Source organism: Ahaetulla prasina, chromosome 4 (genome assembly GCF_028640845.1).
Source record: "Ahaetulla prasina isolate Xishuangbanna chromosome 4, ASM2864084v1, whole genome shotgun sequence".
Classification (NCBI taxonomy): Eukaryota; Metazoa; Chordata; class Lepidosauria; order Squamata; family Colubridae; genus Ahaetulla; species Ahaetulla prasina.
In genome coordinates this window covers 126,165,869-126,190,426 of record NC_080542.1, presented here as the reverse complement: position 1 = coordinate 126,190,426, position 24,558 = coordinate 126,165,869, and the positions used below count along the sequence as shown (strand labels likewise).

The 24,558-nt window shown below is 39.3% G+C and overlaps 1 protein-coding gene across 6 annotated transcripts in view; it reads right to left on the bottom strand.

Annotated features, from left to right (window-relative positions):
- Positions 1 to 710: 710 nt before the first annotated feature.
- The window catches only part of ACBD5 (acyl-CoA binding domain containing 5), a 44,021-nt gene continuing 20,173 nt past the window's right edge, over positions 711 to 24,558 (bottom strand). For all 6 annotated transcript variants that reach the window (XM_058180743.1, XM_058180744.1, XM_058180748.1 and 3 more), the window contains 8 exons: positions 23,015 to 23,131; positions 18,345 to 18,563; positions 13,999 to 14,102; positions 12,405 to 12,666; positions 11,435 to 11,634; positions 9,131 to 9,172; positions 7,473 to 7,582; positions 711 to 3,034 (listed from right to left, as the gene is read on the bottom strand). In XM_058180743.1, the coding sequence (XP_058036726.1) occupies positions 3,022 to 3,034; positions 7,473 to 7,582; positions 9,131 to 9,172; positions 11,435 to 11,634; positions 12,405 to 12,666; positions 13,999 to 14,102; positions 18,345 to 18,563; positions 23,015 to 23,131 (1,067 nt within the window). In that variant the 3' untranslated portion in view covers positions 711 to 3,021. The remainder of the gene's footprint in view (positions 3,035 to 7,472; positions 7,583 to 9,130; positions 9,173 to 11,434; positions 11,635 to 12,404; positions 12,667 to 13,998; positions 14,103 to 18,344; positions 18,564 to 23,014; positions 23,132 to 24,558) is intronic.

The following is a 24,558-nucleotide window of genomic DNA, read 5'->3' as shown; positions in this document are numbered from 1 at the left end:
ACTCTGCAATGCTTTTTTTATTTTCAGTAGGTTGATTGTTGAAATTTAACTTGATTCGGGCTCCATTTAAACTCTTAACGTATGCATTTATGTAAAGACTGATAACAGTTCACCATTATTCTGGGAGTCCTGACATTTCCCAGTTGGCCTATAATACAAACTGGTATATAATTATTATTTTATGGGTTAGTTTAGTGTACTTTTGTCAATATTTTACTCCAGCAATTGACTGGACAAGCTAGTGTATTTTTCTTCTCAAAATGTTTTTGAAGTAGTTTGCCATTGCCTAAGGCTGAGAGAGACTGGCTCAGTGTCACCCAGCTTGCTTCGTGCCTATGGTAGGATTAGAACTCAATCCGCAAATGATGTTGTTGTTAGTTGCAAAGTCGTGTCCGACCCATCACGACCCCATGGACAACGTTCCTCCAGGCCTTCCTATTCTCTACCATCCTCTGGAGTCCATTTAAGCTCACGCTGACTGCTTCAGTGACTCCATCCAGCCACCTCATTCTCTGTCGTCCCATTCTTCTTTTGCCCTCAATCTTTCCCAGCATTAGGCTCTTCTCCAGTGAGTCCTTCCTTCTCATTAGGTGGCCAAAGTATTTGAGTTTCATCTTCAGGATCAGGATCAGGATCCGCAAGTGTATAATTTGTGCTTTAATCATACACCAAAACTGACTCTTAAAAATATACAAGACCATTAACAAATCTTAGGGTAATACACTCCTATCATTCCTTTATTTGAAATGTTATTTTACAATAGATTAAAGTGATTTATCTTAAAATTTAACTGTAAAACATGTTCTATATAATACAGCAGAAGTGTTTGACTTCTGCAATTACAGCATTTGTACATAATAGATATAAAGCTGATTTTCAAACTTAGAGACCTTAAAGAGCAGATTTTTTTCCCCATTATCTGATCAATTACAGTGTAGAACATCATTATCTGGAAATATGTCAGTTTTAGTTCATTTTCTTTTTCACTATAACCAGGAGGCAATCACTTTTAAGCTGCATTGTAAAACAGCTGAAGATCATATCAACCCAAAAAAGTTAGTTTCATTGTTTTCTGTCTTCTATCTTTCTAATTGTATTTAGTAAACTACTGTGGTACCAGCTTTTATATCCTAATATAGATAGGATCGATAGGCAGAAATGTAAAACGTGAATGCTAAAATGATCTCCTTAAAGCAATTGGAGGGGGGAAGGATGGACTACAAAAGCAAGGATTAAAACAAAGGAAAAGTTAAAAGTTTACTGTAACAGCTAAACATTTTGCTTATAATGTTATAACAAAGGATGGTTATAATGGTATAACAAAGGATGTTCTGGATTTAGCAAGATGCAAACATTACAGAAACAGCCAGCTGTGGCTTCATACAATATTCATATCTATGCAGACTGATAGAATTTATAAACTGTTGCAGGAAGGCAGGAGTATGTGGTCAAAAGAATGGCCAAAATGTGACCCAAATTTTGCCTAATTTTATACAAAATGTGAGCAGAACTTCAATCACTTGCATTGTTGCCAGCTTTAGTTTTCTGACCATATCCTGCAGATGCACCTGTATGAAGAGCTATCTGGCTTGAAGTATTTACCTTTCTTCAAGTTGACACTCAGACACACTAAATCTGCAATATTAAACAACTACAGCTGAAAGATTTACTGTTTTATAAATTCGAGAGAAATATCTGGACAAAATGCTAACTGCAGGGGATGTTTTAACCCTGAGGAACATTCAGTCATAAGAACAAAGCACCTTTTGAGTAATATAATGGCACCAAATTTAGGGTTCCCGGGGTATGTCAAGATTTGCTTGCATCCCCCTTGTACATGGCAGGGGTGAGAAGTGCCTCCTGTGGCCATCATGGCTGAAAGCTTCCTTCCATTCTGATGTCGGAAAGGGTTGAAAGCAGTCATATAAGCTTTTAAGACTTACATTTTTTTAAAAAAAAGAGCCTGCCTGCAAGTATAATTGTTCATTATTCATTTAGATACATTTTCTCCAGTGCTGAATACAATACAAGGAATTGCCCAGTCCTAATTAATCGGTGGGAGTAACTTAACAGCAGAGTTGGTTGCATAGCTTTAGAAAAGTTATAGCTGTTAACACCATTTTTCCATTGGCATCCATTTACAAAGAACAGCATCATAGAGCAAGTTTTTAATATGCAAAATCTATGACTAAGTGTTAATTAAATTGGATTTTTTTAAATAAAGACAGTACTTGTCTCTTTATTCAATAGATGTGTTCATAACTTGTTCATAAATGCCCTGAGGTTGCATTGAATTTAGTATCTTCAGGGCTGTTTTCCTTCTTAAGCATTCTCTCTAATGAACTACTTTGACTTGATCGTGCTTTTTGAGGCTCAGTTGAGTATTACACTGAGATGTATGGCTATGCATAGTTTTCTGGCTTTAAAAATATATAATTTTAGTGGCATCTGTGGAAGCAAAATCAACAGTCTCTAAACACTATTAAAAAACTTTCACATATAGTAACAGTTAGAAATTAGACTCCTCATTACTCTTAAATGCAATCGAAATAATCTTGTTTATTTGGCCTTTCAGGATGTACCATTTACTCAATATCTTGCATGTCTAATCAAAAAGCTGGCATTATAAAACAAATCATACAGTTACATGGAATTTGGGGAATGGGGATACGTGCTTTCACGGATTTTCCCCCTCTTTTCTAAAGACTTATTCCCCCCCCCTCCCAGTAGGAACTGAAAACTAAGACATTATATGAACTGTTCATCAGGAAGGTGTTGTCATAATAATTGTAGTTCATATGATTGGTTAATAGGACAGTTGTATTTATTCTATTAGAAATATAGGAAAAATGTCTCATTCAAGTATAGAATCTTCAGTAGTGCAAAAAGAAAAAAAAATGTTAAGGAAAAAGACAAGGATGTTTTAATCATTCCAGAGATTATAGTTCCTGGGTTTAACTACAGTATTTTTCAAAATCCTCCCATACTAGTAGTTTTTAAGTAAAATCAGGAATAGAAGGCTCAGTTCTGTTTTCTGAAAGAAAGAGAAGAGACAGAGATCAACTTCTGTGAAAACCCACGCATTTCTACTGAAAATACAGGCATATATATTTCTTCCAGTGAGATTATTCCTCAAAATTCATGCAAAATGCCCCCTTAATTTTTCTTTTATTTGTAAATAACAGAGCTAGACATTTGGTATTATTCCTAGTCTGTACTTTAACATGTAAGCACAGAATTAATAATTTAAAGTTAAATGTTATATATAAAGTTCAATTCATGCATTTTACTCTTAAAACGGAAAAGGTTTCTTTGCAACACAATTTCTGTTCTGTGCCCTTAAATATTTAACAAAGCTCTCAGGTTCATGTATATTCTTCCTTCTATACCTTCACTGATGAATGACCATAGTAGAGCCTGCCCATTAAAATAGAACAGAACAGAACAGAATTTTTTATTGGCCCAGTGTGATTGGACACACAAGGAATTTGTCTTGGTGCATATGCTCTCAGTGTACATAAAAGAAAAGATACCTTCATTAAAAATTCTAAGATACAACACTTAGTGATAGTCATAGGCAGCGGTGGGATTCAAATAATTTAACAACCGGTTCTCTGTCCTAATGATTTCTTCCAACAACCAGTTTACCACACTGATCAGTAAGTTAACGACTGGTTCTCCCGAAGTGGTGCAAACTGGCTGAAACCCGTTACTGGTCATAGGGTACAAATAAGCAATCAGGAAACAATATCAAGCAACAAAGTTACAGTCATACAGTCATACACTGTAAGTGGAAGGAGATGGGTGGTGGGAACGATGAGAAGATTAATAGTAATGCAGACTTAGTAAATAGTTTGACAGTGTTGAAGGAATTATTTGTTTAGCAGAGTGATGGCGTTCAGGAAAAAATTGTTCTTGTGTCTAGTTGTTCTGGTGTGCAGTGCTCTGTAGCATCGTTTTGAGGGTAGGAGTTGAAACAGTTTATGTCCAGGATGTGAGGGGTCTGTAAATATTTTCACAGCCCTCTTTTTGACTCGTGCAATATACAGGTCCTCAATGGAAGGCAGGTTGGTAGTAATTGTTTTTTACATTAGTCATAATTCATGATAGATAAAAGGGTCATCTACATGACCAACCTAATATGACATTTTTTGTAAAGTGACTGCGGCAGTCCTTAAGTGAATCAATTGATTGCTATGGGGCATTTTTGCTGAAAACTAAAATACCAGGTTTGAGCAAGTGGGGGCATCCATTGGAATTCAGAACCAGGTTGTAAGTATCCCCAGGGAAGTCTGTCGTAACTTCAGTTATTAAGCGAACAGTCATAAGTCTAAGACTACCTGTATGTTGACTTGGGAAGTTTCCATTATTTTTAATGGTATAAATATATGATTAGGGGAAGGAAGATACTATGTTAAAGAGCTGAACTTGCTCTTTTAAATTCGCAATCAACCTCACAAATCCTCCTTGAGTATTATAAAATAGTAGCTTTTGCTTTGCCTCAACCATAGGATAGATTTTATAGCCACAAACAAAAACCTGCATTCAGATTAATATAGTTTGAACTCAGCCAATATGTCTAAATTTTATTCCCCCTGCAAGACTGATGGATACTGGAAAATTCTGTATTGTACAGAATATCCCGGCATGTATCTCTCTGTCTTTTATTTATGAAGTAATTTCAAATATGTATCTATAAGAAGACCCTTTTCTTATACAGCAAACAATAATTCTGCACTCTTGTGAAAAATCCTTCTGCATTAGTGATTATAATCTGCCAGACTCAAAAACAGAAAACCAGACAGCACCCAGAGGTCTGATAAGGATTTGTTATTTTCCACTTCTAAGTAACTGATTCAATAACACATAGCAAAATCTTTTTGAAGCTTTAGTCTTATTTTAGACATCCTTATTATGGATTGCTACTGGAGGCCCTGGATGGGTGAAAGGGTTGTAACAGTGAAAAAGAATTCAGAAAGAGAGAAAAAAAGTGTATCACTCCATTGCTCAATAACAATAAGGTTCACAGCTGAGATAAAGTTGCGTATCAGGTTTGGCAAGTAGGGCCAAATCTTCTAACTCTTGTTCTAGTTACATTGGAAACCTGCAAATTCTGTGCTATTCCATTCTACTGATAACAGAACAGGGACTTTGCAAGTCTTTGAGTCCAACCATCTATTTAATCAGGAGACCCTATACCAGGGGTATCAAATCCACGGCATCCCAGGACGAATTGTGACTTTTCCCCCTTCATTAAACTGGACGTGGGTGTGGCCAGCACATGATGCATCCGGCCTGCAGGCTGTGAGTTTGACAGCCCTGCCCTATACCATTCCGGACAAATGGCTAGCCAATCTCTTCTTAAAAACTTCCGGTGTTGGGGCATCCATAACTTCTGGAGGCAAGCCATTGCACAGATTGTTCTCACTGCCAGGAAATTTTGCCTTAGTTCAAGGTTGGAATTCTTGATAAGTTTCTATCCATTGCTTCTTGCCCTGCCCTCGGGTGCTTTGGAGAATATTTATTTATTTATTTATTTTTATTTATTTATTTTGTCACACAGTATATATAAGCATAAGCATGAAATACTATACAATATATAAGCATATATATAAGCATGAGTATGTAATAACTATATTAATTGGATATAATGAAAGGAAACAATAGGACAGGAATGGTAGGCACATTTGTGCTTTTATGCACGCCCCTTACAGATCTCTTAGGAATGGGGTGAGGTCAATAGTAGAGAGTTTTTGGTTGGGGATTTTGGGAAGAGACCACAGAGTCAGGTAGTGTATTCAAAGTATTGACAGCTCTGTTACTGAAGTCATATTTTCTGCAATCAAGATTGGTGCGGTTAACATTAAGGTTAAATCTATTGTGTGCTCGTGTATTGTTGCAATTGAAGCTGAAGTAGTCTTCAACAGGAAGGACATTGTAATAGATTGACTCCCTCTTCCCTCTGACAGCTCTTCAAATATTAGAAGCCTGTTATCGTATCATCCCTAATCTTTGTCAGACTCGTCAGTGATATTAACATGTCATGTAATCTCATTCCTCTGTTGACGTAGCCTAGGACTGCATTGGCTGTTTTGGCTGCTGCAGCACATTACCAACTCATATTTAACAAGTTATCCATTAGACTCCTAGGTTCTTCCAACAGTAACTGCTATTGAGCCTTTTGTCATCTATTCTATACCTGTGCATTTGTTTTTTCTTGCCCAAGTTTAAAATCTTATTTTACTTGCCACCAAATTCAATTTTGTTGGACATACCCAGTGTTCTAGTCTGTCAAGATCTTTCTGGAGTATTGAGACTATCCTCTAAAGTCTTGTTTATCCCTTTGGCTTGATGTCATCTGCAAATCTGATAAGTTCCCCATCTATCTCCTTATTTAAATCATTTATGAAGGTGCTGAAGATATTGGGCCCCTTAGGGTACCTCCCTGCATGCTTCCCTCCCTGTAGTTGTAGTTCTATTCATGTCTACAAATTGACTGAAATTCTACCCTTTTAAAACAGACACATATAAAAAAGTTCAGAGCTTTAGTCCCAAAGTTGGATCCTGACTTTTTTTTTAACACAACTCAGACATATGCTCTTGTTCCTCATAAGGATTTATGGAGAGAATACAATTGTCCTCACTAATTGATCTAGCATAACACTGCTGAATAAATAAAAGAAAAAGAATTTTTTTTTAGAGAAAACAGATTGCTGTGATAAGAATCAGTAGAACCTTCTACAGAATTGTGTTGATGATAGATCTGTATGCAATTTTCATCCAGGAACTCCAGGCATGCCTGGAGGTAGGTTAGATTAAAAAACCAGGCAAATCTAGCCCAAATCTAGCCCATAATCACCCTGTTGATCCTCTGTAGCAGAAGATAGACTAGAAATTATTTTAGATCAGTCCTAAGCTAACACTTCAACTATACACAGTGCTTTCCATTACCAGTATTCATTAAAATGTGTGTCAATGTAATCTATAAAATCTGCATATAGGTTACATCTATAAGATGTACTAGTATACTCTCACTATTTTAGATATATTTCTTTATATTTTATTTCCACTTTTGTAACTTGCCCTGTACTCTGGATGTGCCCATCTATACAAAAAAACAATGTAATGAAACTCAAAGATTCTTAACCTTGGGAAACGCTGCCCATTCTCCACGTACTTCTTGCAGAAGGGCACTTAGCAAGTTCTCTCAATATGTTTGTATTAGATGGCTAAATGCAATCTTAGCTAGGTGGTGCCTAGTGTTTCCCAATATAGCACTGTCTGATTGACTGGAATTGATTTTTTAAGGTTTGTGATCTTAAGACCTAGATGCCAAGCTTTTGTATACAAAACATGTTTATTACTGTGATAGAATTTCTTATTTTCACTCCCAAGACTTGGGTAAGAATTAGGTTGTTCCTAAATGTTAAGACACAAAGTGTATATAACTCCAATCCATACCTTATTCTTACCTCCTTCTTCTTTGAAGATATAAGTGCACCAGCCATTGGGTAATAAAGGGCCATAAAATAGCAAAGGCTAAAGTACCAGGAGAAATCTCAAAGGGCCACCACGATAATTTCTAAATGGCATACAAAATTCATGTTCACCAATAAATATTAAATCAGCATCTGCTATAAAAATTCCAACATTAAATATTAAAATATCCCTGGTAAAATCACCTCTATAACGCAAAAATCATAAATAAGATGCCTATCAACTATTTAAAAACACTTCCACAAAGATGACCATCATCTCCCAAGACTTTGAAATAATTGTTGTTCTGACAAAAACCTTTAAGGATTACTGTATAAGTTTGCAACCAAACTTGGTTCACATGTTATCACAAGCTAAGCAAACACTGTTTTCCCACACTTCACTGTTATTTCTGAAGAGATTTTTTAATTTTATATGTACACAGTAAAATTACGCTTAATATAAGACTACTGAAATTGTCCTACAATTTGAGTATTTTCTCTGTTATTAAATAAACACTGAAAGATTTAAATTACTTGTCAGCAGCAGCCATTGTAGCAACACAAATTTGTTTCTTAACCTACATTAAAAAGTTCAATATGGCTTTTTAGTTTAATTTATTTTTTGGGGCCATTTTGGTCTGAATGCTGGCATGCAATCTTTGTACATACAGTTCTTGACCTCCAACTTATTGGAAGTCCAATTTATTGACTGATATTTTGAAGTTACAAAAGCCTCAGAAAAAGTAACTTACTACTTACTTACTACTCACTACTCAAGTTGAGTACTACTCAAGTAGTACTCAAGTAGTAAGTAGTAACTTACTACTTACTTACTCAAACGTTTGACTTTCATACCACCCTTGTTGGCAAATGATCACAATTTGGGTGCTTGGCAACCAGCTTGTATTTACAACAGTTCTTTGTCAGCAAATATAAATTCAACACAAATATAGTTTGTCGCGAAAGCAGCTACCTATGAAGGCTTCTGGATTGTAGCTGAAAGGCGAAAGTGGAAGCAGTATTTGGATAGACCAAGTTGCCTTGATAAAGAACAATCTCTCTCCTGGTATAGCTAACAAAGTGAGGAGAGTCTATGGCTTAAGAGGTTAATACATCTACCTAATATGCAAGTAGCCCAGGTCTGAATCCCAGAAGGGTATGGCTAGCTGACGAGAGCTAAATAGCTTGAAATAGATCTGTACGAGTCTCCCTTTATTTCTTTATCAGTAAATATAAATTCAACACATTTACAACAGTAGCAACAGTTGCACGTGACTGTAGTTTGCATTCTTCCCAGCTGACTTCTGATAAGCAAAGTCAATTGAGGAAGCCAGATTCACTTAATGACTATGATAAAAATGTCCCCCAAATCAGGTCCAATCACTTGATGATGTCATTAGTGACATCATTGCTTAGGATCCAAAATTCCAATCCTAGTTATGGTCGTAAGTTGTGAACAACCTTTCATTAGGTGAAATAATAAACACATTCATCTTTTCAATATAGTTAAAATAGCATTTAAAATGTTTTCTGGAATAGTTTCTTAGATGAGGTGGAAAAAACTCTTCTATTCTAATCTGTACAGTTTAAGAAAATCACAATAAAGATCAAAATTGATCTATTTATATATTAAGAAGTAAATAGAAATCTACCTTAACAGGTGCCTCAGGTTGATTATTAGACTGTAGGGTTGCCTACAAACACAAATCAAATTGAACTATTTAAAAACATCTTTCAAATTAAAACTTTATATTACGGCATATCTTTGGGGATCTTTCCAGGTATAATTTTTGCTCACATTTATTAAAAAACATGACATATAAGAATTTAGCTCAAGCAGTAGATCTTTTGCCTCCTTATGTGAACTTCATTGTTCTCTCTTTGTCCCTATTACATTCCAGAAATGTTCTTCCAACTTTCCATTTCTTGTCTGGACCTTTCAGATAGTTCTGTAACAAAATAAATTCTAAAAAAAATTTTTTTTCCACTTTGATTAAATAGTTTAGATACTGCAGTTCATAGAAGAATTAGAATAGTAAAGCTTGCCCTGTCCTTCAAAAATGTCTTCTGTCTCTATTTTCCTTTTGCTGAAGTATGTGGCTATAAGTGGGAAGTGGATTTCCTCAAAGGCAAAAATTTTCTCCGTTAAATAATTTACCTAATAAGCTTCCAAAATTTTAAGAAAGATTAGACAACCCATATCATGTTGGGTCATCGTTTTAGAAGTATTTCCTTTCCTAAACAGAGAAACAGAATGGATCAAGAGCCAAAAAATAATGGTAATGGAAGCAAGTTCCTACTGGCCTGATTGTTCTCTGGCAGCCGATGATAGGACCAGTCTACCCAACCCTCAGAGGGCTAGGGTGGGGCCAGTATACTAAACCTGCAGGCAGCGGGACATCAGCATGCCAGCACTGAAGCAGCTACAGATTTGCTAAATTTCAATCTCACATCAATCATGTTCCTGGATTTGGAACGCATTCTGTAAGCCCATTTGAGGTGCCTTGATTCAAAAATTATTGTCCTATGAGGCACCATTTTTCTCAATTGATGGTTACAGTCAAAGACGCATGAAAGTTTTAGTACTCTACTAGACCAGGGGTGTCAAACTCAAGGCCTGCAGGCTGAATCCGGCCCATGGGGTGCTTATATCTAAGCCGCAGTGCTGACCTGGGAATAGCAAAGGACTGGCCTGCGGTGCCTCTGGCAGCCAAAATGGGGCACAGGGAGGCTGCATGTGGCCTCCCCTGTGCCCCATTTTAGCCCAAGATGGCCTCCTACAGCACTTTTCCAGCCAAAACAGGGTGTGGGGGGCGCCCATACCCCATTTTGACTGACAGGGTGCTGCAGGAGGTATCCGTCCCATCTCCTCCCCTCCCCACCAGCCGGCCCATGGATGAGAACTATAATGCGGATCCAACCCTTGAAGAAATCCAGTTTCACACCCCTGTACTAGACCAGTGGTCACCAACTGGTGATCCAACTGGATCACTGATGGTCTGCGAGAAAATTTTCGTGGTCCGCAGAAAAATTGTTTGCATTTTTTATATTGCACTAAATCAGGGGTCCTGAAACTACGGCCCCTGGGACAGACACATGCATAAATGTTTGTGTTGCTGCAGAGAGTCTCCCACTTCGAGGTCTTCTTGTGTGGGTTGGAGATGGGCAGAAATTCCGACTTGGGGCCTGCTTCAGCCTCCTGGTGCGGGGTTTTGGGCAAAGTCTGGGGGGAAGAGTCGCTGGTGGCTAGAGGGCCTTGTTCCAGTAGGACTGCATCATGGCCTGGAACTGGCTGACCATCTCAGCCCACTGAGCCTCCAGGCGCCAGTTCCTGGCCTTGCACTTCCCTCTGCTTGGAAAGCCTATGCTCGTAGTCCTCAGTGAGGTGCTTCTGCTAGCTTCCTTCTCGGTCAAATCCATTCGGAACTGAGCCAGCTGTTTTGGCAACTCTTTCTCGTGGTGGCTGCTTAGCTCCAACAACTGCTTCCTGTTGGGACTCTAAAGAGCCCGGGTGGACAGGCGAGCGAGGTGGACAGGCGAGGACAGGCGAGGACAGGGGAGGGGCGAGTAGAGGCCGGTGAGGCACCCCTCGATGTGAGTGACATAGAGTTGCCACGCCCACCTAGTCATGCCCACCCAGCCAGTCTTTAGGCAGATCATATTAGTGGTCCACGGGATTTAAAATTATGAATTTAGTGGTCCCTGAGGTCCAAAAGATTGGGGACCCCTGTACTAGACAATCCATGGCCCATGGTTTCAGAGACATTTCTTCACCAGATTCAATAATGGCAGAGCTTCTAATGTATTATCTTCATTGAAAAACGTCTTAAAAATTCATAGGGATATTCAGAGATATACTTGCCTTATAAATACCCCATATTGAACTGTATGGCATTATATAAATAGGTAGACAAACAGAGAGACTTTCTTGGATACTAATCCACATACGTGTTTACCTGTGAAGTTGTGAGGGTCTCAAGTGCATGTAATCTCTGAAGAACATTTTGCATATCTTCTTGCAATCGTATGAGTACAATTGCAATCTGTTCATTGAGGGTGGTCCGTGGTCCTCTGTCTGAACCCCATCGTTCTCCATCTCCTCCACTGCCCATCTGTCCACCTTGGCCACCATCTCCTAAAGGGTACATTCTATGTCCTAAATTAAGGGGAAAAAAATAATTTTAGAAGGAAAGTAAATGAATCGAGCTACATATCTTTTCAAAAAGGTTTCATGATGCTTGTATCTTGTGCAAAGGCACAATAATTTTTCCAATCTTACAGGAAAATGTGAAAAGAGATGCCACTGCTTTAAAAGGATTCTTAAAGCTAGACTTGTGTAGAAGCCTAATAAAGATGTGACTGCTTTAATAAATAGCAGAGTTCCAAAGCTCTACTGTGAATCATTTTCAATGTATGCACAGCCCTAATAGTTCAGCTTCAACCACAACAATACACGAGCAAATAATAGATACAAACTCAAGGTAAACCGCTCCAAACTCAATTACCGAAAATATGACTTCAGTAACAGAGTGATCAATGCCTAGAATGCACTACCTGACTCTGTAGTTTCTTCCCCAAACCCCCAAAACTTTAAGCTTAAACTGTCTACTGTTGACCTTACCCCATTCCTAAGAGGTCTGTAAGGGGCGTGCATAAGAGCACAAAAGTGCCTACCGTTCCTGTCCTAACATTCCCTTTTTTGTTACTCTTTTCATGTATCCAAATTATGTTCATACTTTTACCTATTATCTTATATATGATTGACAAATAAAAAATAAATAAAATAAAAAAATAAATATGTATTATATATAAATATAATTTATGTATCAATCATACACAAAACCATTATTATAAAAACATTAAGAATGATTTTAAATATGCCTCATTTATGCAAGAGTTCCAACAAACTATATATTCCAATAATACCTCTTCCCCTTCGAACTCCATAGATGTCAACCTTTTCACCATTTTTCTTCTCTTTTTGAGGGCCTCCATCATTTTCTTTGCCATCTTCACCGCCACATTTGATTTCACCTTTTCCTTCACGTGCTGCTTCCTTTATACTTTCTGCTTTGTGATTTCCAAGTTCAAGAAAACCAGAAGTTTTTAGCAGATTGTTATAATCTACTTCTGAGAAAGTTAACGGATGTCTGGAAATTTCCTTGACTGATGAGCTGATTTCCAGGATCTATAAGTTAACAAGAGCAAAAGGCACTAGTTATTTATCAAACTTATATAGCTACCGATCTTACCCAAGAAATCTCTGGTGCATAAAAACAGGTAGAATCCCATGTAAAAAACACAGATTAAAAAAAAAAATGTAAAGAAGTCATGTTAACAGTAGGTATTATAAAAAACAGGTACAAACCCTAGCTGAAGAGGGAATAAAAATAACTAACTCACCAATGGAGCTATCAAAGCATGTCACTGAATCTTTAGGAATCCCGGATCTAATAACATAATCTGATCTTGAGAGCCTTATGCAGGGGGTGCCAAATTTGATTTCATTAAGGACCACATCAGGATTGTGTTTGACCTTAGCGGGGGGGGGGGGGGGGGCAGGCTGGGAGTGGCCAGCTTGATGTCACTTGTGCTGTGCCTGCCAGAGAAAACAGGCTCCCAAGAGCCGTTTTCGGCTGCGATGGCCTCCTACAACCCTCTGCCAGGGAAAGTGGAGCTCGGGAGGGCTGCATGCAGAGAGCTCCATTTTTCTGACAGAAGTACCACGGGCCAGTCCTTTGCTGTTTCCAGGGTGGCCCCACGGGCCAGATCTAAGAATCCTGTGGGCCAAATCCGGTCCTGGGCCTTGAGTTTGACACCCCTGGCCTTATGGAATATCAAAAGCAAGGGAACTAATCTAATTTTTAAGAGAATATTCCATGAGGCAGGTGTCACAGCAGAAAAGATATGCAAGCATGTGATCAAAATTCATATTTTGGCAATATGCATATATTTACAATGGTTGCATCATCCTGGGTTCATGTGATTGCCATTTGGAACCTTCCCAGCTGGTTTCCAACAAGCGAAGTCAATTGGGAAAGCTGGATTCACTTAATAACCATGTGATTCATTTAACAACTTCACTGATTTGCTGAACAATTACGGCAAAAAAAAATGTCATGAAATCGTTAGTGACTCATTTAACAACTGCTTTACTTAGCAATAGAAAAGCAATTGTGGTCATAAATCAAGGACTACCTCTATCTCTCTCATTATGTAACCTTAATTACTAGTCTCCCCCTTACTCTTTTTTAATTAAATGCAAAGATGCACAGATGTAAACTATTACTTTTTGAAAGCTAACATTAAGCTTCAGAAAGATTCAAAAGCTATTTAGGCTTTTGGGAAAGATTTACTATTGTTTATTAGAAATTGAAACGGATTCTGAGCTAAATTCTTTGACCAGGTGGGCAGTATAAGATGGTTACTGTTTACAGCCTCAAAACCATTTTGTGTATTTGTAGAATGATTACCATGTAAATATTTTTTTATATTACAATACGACAGACTGCAAATTTACCTCTTCTTGTGCAAACTGCTCCATTGAATCACAGTATATTTCACTATCTGAATCACTTGTCAAGAGTTGAATTCCAGACACTTCAGTGGCATCTTCATTTTGACCTATGTGTATATATGATCAAATACTTAGTAACTGAAGATATTTAATACTTAAAATAAAAGTATCTAACCAAACACCAGTACTGAGAATTGCATTTTTAACTTAGCAATTTGTAAAAGTTTAATGGTTTGCTGAAGAGCAGCTAGACTGAATCTTTTTTTGCAATGATAGTTCACAATAAAACAATGCAGTTATATATCTCTGTATCTGTGTGTATGTGTTAAATTAACTTAATCCCAATAATTTGGAAAAGAATATGCACATAAAAGGTAAAGGTTCCCCTCACACATATGTGCTAGTTGTTCCTGACTCTAGGGGGTAGTGCTCATTTCTGTTTCAAAGCCGAAGAGCCAGCGCTGTCTGAAGACATTTCTGTGGTCATGTGGCCGGCATTACTGAACTCCAAAGGCGTACGAAATGCTGTTACCTTCCTACCAAAGATGGTCCCTATTTTTCTACTTGCATTTTTTATGTGCTTTCGAACTGCTAAGTTGGCAGAAACTGGAACAAGTAATGGGAGCTCACCCCATTATGTGGCACTAGGGATTTGAACCACTGAACTGATGACCATTCGATCGACAAGCTCAGTGTCTTAGCCACTGAGCCATCATGTCCCTTATGCACGTAGGTATGCACATAGGTATATTTAAAAATCACAGTTCTAATGCAAAATCAAAAGTAGAAGAGTTAATATCTCAAAGATTTTTCACTCTCTGCATGAGAACAAATCACACATTTTTAATATACAATTCTTAATTTTTAATATACAATTCTTAATTAAATTGGCCCGATCTTTTTCTTTGTACATGCAAGGCTTGTGTATATTTACATTTCTGTGTTTTCTAAGTGGATAAATAGCAGAGATATGCTCACTCAGTCTTAGCTAATCTGGCCAATCTGGTCTAGGTGTGTACCCATGATCAGATTGTTTAATACACAGATGGGAGTATGCTAGATTGAGAAATTGCACAACATCTTGGAAAAGACTTTATTCCAAAGCAAGAAAAATCTGGGTTGAGCCCATGCAATCACAAAGAGCCATGCTCTATTGGAAAGCATCTTTACCTTTATTTGATCTGATTCATAGTTTCATAGTTTACACATATACACCAGTAGTGGGTTGCTACCGGTTCTCCCCAGTTCGCAAGAACTGGTAGTAAACATTTTGAGTAGTTCGGAGAACCGGTAGTAAAAATTCTGCCTGGCCCCGCCCCCAATCTATTGCTGCCTCCCGACTCCCAGCTGATCGGCTAGAAGGAAAAAATCAAGACTCACTTGTTGAAGAAGAGAAAGAAAAAAACAAGACACCATCCCTTTAAATTGAGAAACCAAGAAGCCTCCCAACTGATCGGCTCGCTTCTCAGCCAGGAGATCGCTTGGCAAAGAAGAAGGTATGGGGGAAAAACACTGTCGTTTTAAATTGACAGAGCAGCTAGAAGCTCCTTTCTGGGTCAGCTGAACAACAAATTGGATAAGAGGAGGAATTCTTATATGGTTCAATGTTTTTGAAGTTTTGGGGTTTGTGCAACATGGGCTTTGTGTTTCTAAAAGGGTTTGGGTGATTTCCATTGTGAAGTATCCTGTCTTGAAGGAGTTTTCTGCCTGCTTGTAAATGGAGCCGAACTTCCGGCTTCCACTTTATATTATCTGTAAGCACCAGTAGCTGTTTCCTGCTTACAAAGTTTCCTTTATGCAGCTGGCAGGAATGTGGAATTCCAGGCAGGTTCCTTGCTAGCAGCTTGATTGTTCCTTAATTATCTGGGATATTTTATTTGGGAAATGAAGAGGGGGGAGTTTGATTCCTTCCCAGAACAGATTAGTGGGGTGGGGAGGAAATGGGGATTTTGAAGTAACCTTCCCCTGGAGTGGGGAGGGAATGGGGATTTTAGGCTTGCTGTCAAACATCAGCCATAATACTAACGATTGTTTTGAACAATATGCAGGTTGTATTACCTGAATGGCTATTTTATATGTGAAATTATGACTGAAACCTATATAGGTTCACACTGTCAGGAAGCTTCCCCTTAGTTTTAGGTTGCTTCTTTCTTTGTTGAGTTTCCATCCATTGCTTCTTGTTTTGCCTTCTGGTGCTTTGGAAAATACTTTCCCCCCGCTTCTTTCTAGCAGCCTCTTAAAAGACTGTTGGTTATCACACTCTTGGGCAAAGCATGTGAGCCATTTCCTCCTTTCAGTGGTCCATGAAAGTGCATCTATAGCAGAGGTCTCTAACCTTGGCCACTTTAAGACTTTAAGACAGCAAAGCTGGCTGAGGAATTCTGGGAGTTGAAGTCCATAAGTCTTAAAGTGGCCAAGTTTGGAGACCCCTGATCTATAGTACGTAGATAATAAAGTTGAAAAAAAGTGAACAACATTTTTGCAGAACTATAGATACGTTGAGGCTGGGTGTGACAAGGAATGGCTGGGAGGGGAGGGGCCAGGCGAGGTACCCCTTGACATGAGAAACATTGAGTTGGCCATGCTTACCCAGTCATATGACCATCAAGCCATACCCACTGTCACATGACCATCAAGCCACACCCACAAAATAAGCCACGCCCACAGAACCGGTAGTAAAAAAAATTAGAACCCACCCCTGATATACACTTGTCATATTTTAGATTCATTTTAGCAGATAGATAGATAGATAGATAGATAGATAGATAGATAGATAGATAGATAGATAGATAGATAGATAGATAGATACACACACACACACACACACACACACACACACACACACATATGTAGGTCTTGGCGTATTCAGTTTTTTTCCCATGTAAGGTTGAGAGTATCTTGACGACATTTCGACAATATCTCACTCATCATCTTCAGGCTGGTGCTTATGGCCTCGTGCTTGTGCGAGCAAAACGTGGTTGGAGCTGCTGTCTCTCTATAAATACCGGTGTGTGTGTGTGTGTGTGGAGTGTTGGCTTTGTTGCTGTAAGCAGATTGGTTGGCTGTGTTGTTACATCTTGATTGGTAGATGGAGTGGATGTTTGCAGATTAGTCAGCTGTTTCGTAGCATCCTGTGTGGGTGTGGTCCTAGTTGTGTGCCCATTAATCTTCTTTGTTGTAATAACCTGGTAATGGGCTGTGTGGTAACATCGTGAGCTCTGGTATTGTGTTACCCAGGTCGTTAGAACATAGAAGACTAATGGGCACACAACTAGGACCACACCTACACAGGATGCTACGATACAGCCAACTAATCTGCAAACATCCACTCCACCTACCAATCAAGATGTAACAACACAGCCAACCAACCCGCTTACAGCAACAAAGCCAACACTCCCCACACCCCCACCAGTATTTATAGAGAGATGGCAGCTCCGACCACGCTTTGCTCGCACAAGCACGAAGCCGTAAGCACCAGCCTGAAGATGACATCGTTGAAACGTCGCCAAGATACTCTCAACCTTACATGGGAAAAGACCCAAATATGCCTACATACCTATATCCGTGAAAACCTACGAAAACACACACACACACACACACACACACACACACGTGTGTGTGTGTGTGTTTTCTGAGGTTTTCGCGGGTGTTTGTATGTAAGTCTTTGGTTATTCGAGTTTTCTCCTGCATAAAATTGGAAGTGTCTTGGCAACGTTTCGACAAAGTCTCATTCATCATCTTCAGGCTGGTGTTTTCAGCTTCGTGCTTCACACAATGTGTGCAATCACTTATTACTGCTAGAAGCACGAAGCTGAAAACACCAGCCTGAAGATGACAAATGAGACTTCGTCGAAACGTTGCCAAGACACTTCCAATTTTACGCGGGAGAAAACCCGAGTAACCAAAGACCTATACACATACACATACAGTATACAATGTTCTATATGTAGACACTAGACTATTCTTATTCTTTCTTTTCTTCCACAGGTGTTGACATTGTTGAAGGGGCAAAATATTATGGGCCACCTGGAGTATTTTTACAGTATTTATCCACTCTAGGGTTGTATATAACACGGGTGTCAAACTCAATCGTGTCACATGATGTATTGTGACGTATTGTGACGTATCACGGTGTTTTTTGCCTTTGCATAGTTGGGGTGGGTGTGCCTGCGCATGACGCATTCAGCCCATGGGCTGCCAGTTTGACAGGCCTGGTATATAATATCTATAAATAAGCATATTTGCAGAAAAAAGCATTCATCAGCTTAAACAAGGTCCCTTCCAACTCTGTTATTCTATTATGTTATACGAACGTGGATTTGGATAACAGAAATATCTGAAGACAGTACCTTGATGGGTAGAATCCCAATTAGGGATGACTGGTAACTCAAGGCACTTTTCACTTGTCTTTATTTCATCATCCACACTGATGCCATTCAGGTTAGATTTGGTCTGTATGCCATTGTTCACATCAATGTTGGAAACAGCATGACAACTGCCATTAATAACCACACCATCTAAATCCTTATCTGAGGATGAATTTTGTTTCACATCTTCTTCTGAAAGTCCTAAGTAGATAAATTTGCAAACAGAATCTCATCATCACATACATTACTCTATTTTTACAAATACAGACAGCTTTTGGCTTATGACCACAACTGATCCCAAACTTTCTGTTGCTAAACAAGTTAAGTACATTTTGCCCATTTTATGACCTTTCATATCACGCTGTTAAGTGAATCAATGAATTCGTTTAGCTGGTAACACGGTTGTTAAGTGAATCTGGCTTCCCCATTGACTTTGTAGGTCAAAAGGTCACAAAAGATGATCACCAAACCCTGGGACACTGCAACGGTCATAAATATGAGTCACTTGCCAAGTGTTTGAATTTTGATCATAAGGATGCTGCAATGGTCATAAGTGTGAAAAACATTCATAAGTCACTTTTTTCAGTGCCATTGTAACTCGAATGATCACTAAACAAATCAAAGACTACCTGTACATTTTTATTTGTTGAACAATACATACAATATTTATGAACTAAATATTTCACAGATTAATCTAATTGGTCATTTGTAATAAAAGGTCTTAAAACAGTTTGTTGTTTTAAAAAATCCATCAAACTGCTATCTATTTATATTATATCTAACAATATATGTGTCACCGATTTTTCCAGCTTCTCTCATTTCTCCCACAACAACTTTAAATGTTGGGTTAAGAGCACATGAGAACCACCCAAATTGGCTCTGAATTTCCTTGGCTGACCCATGGATCTGATTTCTCCCAATAACTTGGTGTTTATACATTTTCATTTTGTACAGGAAAACTGAAATTTTAATTGCTATTAGAAAAAAAAGTGGGTACAGTATTCTACTTCCAGTTACATTTACAGTAACTGGGAGTAGAATCTTTGTAACTAAGAACAGAATAGAATAGAATAGAATAGAATTTTATTGGCCAAGTGTGATTGGACACACAAGGAATTTGTCTTGGTGCATATGCTCTCAGTGTACATAAAAGAAAAGATATGTTCATCAAGGTACAACATTTACAACACAATTGATGGTCAATATATCAATATAAATCATAAGGATTGCCAGCAACAAGTTATAGTCATACAGTCATAAGTGGAAAGAGATTGGTGATGGGAACTATGAAACGATTAATAGTAGTGCAGATTCAGTAAATAGTCTGATAGTGTTGAGGGAATTATTTGTTTAGCAGAGTGATGGCCTTTGGGAAAAAACTGTTCTTGTGTCTAGTTGTTCTGGAGTGCAGTGCTCTATAGCGTCGTTTTGAGGGTAGGAGTTGAAACAGTTTATGTCCAGGATGCGAGTGATCTGCAAATATTTTCACAGCCCTCTTCTTGATTCGTGCAGTATACAGGTCCTCAGTGGAAGGCAGGTTGGTAGCAATTATTTTTTCTGCAGTTCTAATTATCCTCTGAAGTCTGTGTTTTTCTTGTTGGGTTGCAGAACCGAACCAGACAGTTATAGAGGTGCAAATGACAGACTCAATAATTCCTCTGTAGAATTGGATCAGCAGCTCCTTGGGCAGTTTGAGCTTACTGAGTTGGCGCAGAAAGAACATTCTTTGTTGTCCTTTTTTAATGATGTTTTTGATGTTAGCTGTCCATTTGAGATCTTGCGATATGATAGAACCCAGAAATTTGAAGGTTTCTACTGTTGATACTGTGTTGTCAAGTATTGTGAGAGGTGGAAGTATAGAAGGGTTTCTCCTAAAGTCTACCACCATTTCTACGGTTTTGAGTGTGTTCAGTTCCAGATTGTTTTGGTTGCACCACAAGGCTAGTCGTTCGACCTCTTGTCTATATGCGGATTCGTCATTGTCTCGAATGAGACCAATCACTGTTGTGTCATCTACGAACTTCAGTAGCTTAACAGATGGATCATTGGAGATGCAGTCATTGGTATACAGAGAGAAGAGAAGTGGGGAGAGCACACAGCCTTGGGGGGCCCCTATGCTAATTGTACAGGTATTTGATGTGATCTTGCTTAGCTTCACCTGCTGCTTCCTGTTTGTTAGGAAGCTTGTGATCCACTTACAAGTCTGTTCCGGTACCTGTAGCTGGTTTAGCTTAGTTAGAAGAATGTCTGGAATGATGGTATTGAATGCTGAACTAAAGTGTACAAAAAGGACCCTTGCATAGGTCTTTGGAGACTCAAGATGTTGTAGGATGTAGTGCAGAGCCATATTAACAGCATCATCTGTTGATCTATTTGCTCGGTATGCAAATTGCAAGGGGTCTAACAGCGGATCCGATTAAGTACAACTGAATTCCAAGAATCCAACTACCCGAGTACAGAATTATAGGATTTACTTACAAGCATTAAAAGATTTCTCAATTGGAATCAGCTTACCTGAAGAACCATCTTGTCCCAATTACTTCAACCTGTTCCACCCAGCTAGGCAGGGAGGAGGGCATGTTACAAGATTCCTTTGATTAAAGAATTTTGGTTGGTGGGATCTAGGAAGAGAGTTGCTCTACTCTATGGAAAACCTTGCATTCAGAGTGACAATGGTCCCCACTTTTACCGCCTTTTGGAACAGTGTGAAGACTTGGCACAAGGATTGAAGAATAGCATGCAATCCCAGGTCTAGTTGGCTTGAAATGTTCCTTCCCCGTTTAACTGTCTCCAAATTTGTTTCTAGTTGTGTTATGGATTTTCAAATGGTTTTATGATTTTTACCTGTAAACCATCCAGAGTCACTCAGACCAGGGTCCCCAATCCCCCAGTCCATGAAGTGGCACCAGTCCAAAGTATGGCAGAAACCGGGCCACGCAGACAAGCAAAGCCCCATCCATGGGATGCAGGCCAGAGGTGGGCTTCAGCAGGTTCTGACCAGTTCTGGAGAACCTGTAGTGGAAATTTTGAGTAGTTCGGAGAACAGGTAGTAAAAATTCTGAATGGCCATACCCCCATCTATTCTCTGCCTCCCGAGTCCCAGCTGATCAGGAGGAAATGGGGATTTTGGAGTATCCTTCCCCTGGAGTGGGTTGGGAATGGAGATTTTACAGTATCCTTCCGCTGTCATGCCCACTAAGCCACGCCCACCAAGCCACGCCCACAGAACCAGTAGTAAAAATTTTTGAAACCCACCATTGATGCAGGCTGCACATGAAACCACCTCCAGTCCATGGAAAAACCTCTTTACAGAACCAGTCCCTAAATGCCCAAAACATTGGGGGCTTCTGACTTAAGATACTGAGCGGGGCAATATCTAAATTTGATGTAAATAGTTTCTTTCATTTTAAAAAGAAGTCTGGATCTAATATATTGATATTAAGGCTGCATAGCCCAACTCTATAATTGCTTCTTTGAAAAAAAAATGCTTTTTTGTGTGCAGTGAGATTAACTCATAAATAAGTGACAAAGAGTAACATTATGAATTATTTATTTATTCAGTTCATTACTTTACCTGCATTTTTACATGGCAAGATTTCAGAAGCTTCTGGAATCCATTTAATCAAAGAAACCCAAAGAACACCAACTCGGCCACTTTGGATCTGCTAGGCAGATACTATGGAAGACAGGTGGTCCCTCCAATAACTAGAATCTACAATTTAGAACAGGGGTCCCAAACCTTTCGGACCTCGGGGACCACTAAATTCATAATTTTAAATCCTGTGGACCACTAATATGATCTGCCTAAAGACTGGCTAGGTAGGCATGGCAACTCGATGTCACTCACATCAAGGGGTACCTCACCGGCCTCTACTCGCCCCTCCCCTCCCAGCCACTCCTCGCCTGCCCACCCGGGCTCTTTAGGGTCCCAACAGGAAGCAGTTGTTGGAGCTTAGCAGCCACCACGAGAAAGAGTTGCCAAAACAGCTGGCTCAGTTCAGATTGGATCTGACTGAGAAGGAGGCTCAGCAGAAGCACCTCACTGAGGACTACGAGCATAGTCTTTCCAATCAGAGGGAAGACCTGCGGGAATGCAATGCCAGGTAGCGATGCCTGGAGTCTCAGTGGGCTGAGATGGTCAGCCAGTTCCAAGCCATGAGGCAGTCCCACTGGAACAAGGCCCTCCAGCTCTTCGCCACCAGTGGCACTTCTCTCTAGCCTTCGCCCAAGGACCCACATCAGGAGGCTGAAGCAGATCCCAAGCCAGAATTTCTGCCCCCACGACCCACACAAGAAACCCCCGAAGGGGGAGACTCTCTGCAGCAACATAAACGTTCATTGCACATATCCGTCCCAGGAGCCATAGTTTGAGGACCCCTGATTTAGTGCAAGATAAAAAATGTGAATAATTTTTCTGCGGACCACCAAAATTTTCTTGCAGACCACCAGTAGTCCATGGACCACCAGTTGGTGACCACAGATTTAGAATATTGAAAATCTAATATAAATGAGAATCATGCTTTCTCATTATTGTTAGGAGAACACAACTTTTCTAACAAAATTTGCCTTTTTCTTTTTGCCGTCCTGAGAAGCAGCTTTATCAAAAATTTGTGAAAAGGTGTACAGTGTACTATTCTGAAATAAATATGTACCTTTATCAATCTGATGGCCATCTCCCAATTCTTCCGGTTGTGGCTCTTCCTCTGATTCTGCTCCACTGTCATTGTTTTCTGATTTTCCATTCACAGCTGGCACAGCTTTGTGAGGATCTATTAAGATAAATTTTATTTAGCTAAAAACTGAACTTATAAAATAATCATTTAGGTACCTAATTTTCATGGGGCATGATGTCTCAATGGTTAAAGATGCTGAGCTTGTCAGCTAGAAAGTTGACAGCCTGGGTTCAAGACCCGAGCGCTGGGGAACAGGGTGATCTCTTGCTGCTTGCCCCAGCTCTGGCCCACCTAGAAAGCACACAAATGCAAGTAGATAAATAGGTATCACTCTGGTGGGAAGCTAACAGCGGTTTATGCACTTTGGCATACAGCCATACTGGCTACGTGATCACAGAAGCATCTTCGGACAATGTTGGTTCCCTCAGCTAAGGAAGATGAGCACTATGCCTAAATCCAGAGTCAGATTTGACTGGATGGGAAACGTTTACCTAAATTTTCATTTGGAATAACGCAAGTCATTTTTCCTTCCTCTTCAAATCCACATTCTGTGACACTTCAAGAGGGGAATACTGTGTCAACAGTGGCTACAGCAAAAATCTTATTAGTATTATTCTAACTTGTACATAGGACCAGAGGTGAGCTGCACTTACTTCGCTGGTTGTGAGCGCGCACGCAGTTGCTTTGCTCACACACGCCCCTTTGGGAGAGAAACGGAGCTGCAAACATGCTCCTAATCAATTCAAGCAGCTCCAGTGAGTACAGCAGGGGCAGCACAGATCACAGATGGGCCAACCAATGAGCCAGAAAGTTAGTTATAAATGGAAAGCGTAACACAGGCACGGGTGGGCAGGCCCAGCCAGCAATCAGAGCTGAGGGTTTGCCCAAACCCTTGCAACCATGCAGCAACACACCACTGCATAGGATATGACATTTCCTCGGAAATGGTAGCTGATTACTTAAAAACACAAAATTTGCTAAAGTCTATGGAGAATCAAAGACAGATTATGAACTGATCTATAACAATAAGTGAAGTTTCTGAAGCTAACCACATTGTCATTAAATGAATCCAGATTATCCAATGGATGTTTTTTAACATTTTTGTTACAAATTATGGTCACATTACTGCAAGAGGCTGCAACCAGTCATAAGTGCGAGCCAGTTGTCAAATACTCAAAATGCTATCCCATGACTGTAGGTGTGTATATGGCAATTGTAACTTTGAGAACTGGCCATAAATAGCAATTTTATGTCCATCATAATTTTGAACAATCCTTAAGTCATTAACTGAGGATTATCTGTATATAGTTCTCTATTGCTTTCATTCATTAGAATAGAATAGAATAGAATAGAATAGAATAGAATAGAATAGAATAGAATAGAATAGAATAGAATAGAATAGAATAGAATAGAATAACAGAGTTGGAAGGGACCTTAGGGATCTTCTAGCCCAACCCCTGCTTAGGTAAGAAACCCTACACCACTTCAGACAAATGGCTATCCAACATCTTCTTAAAAATTTC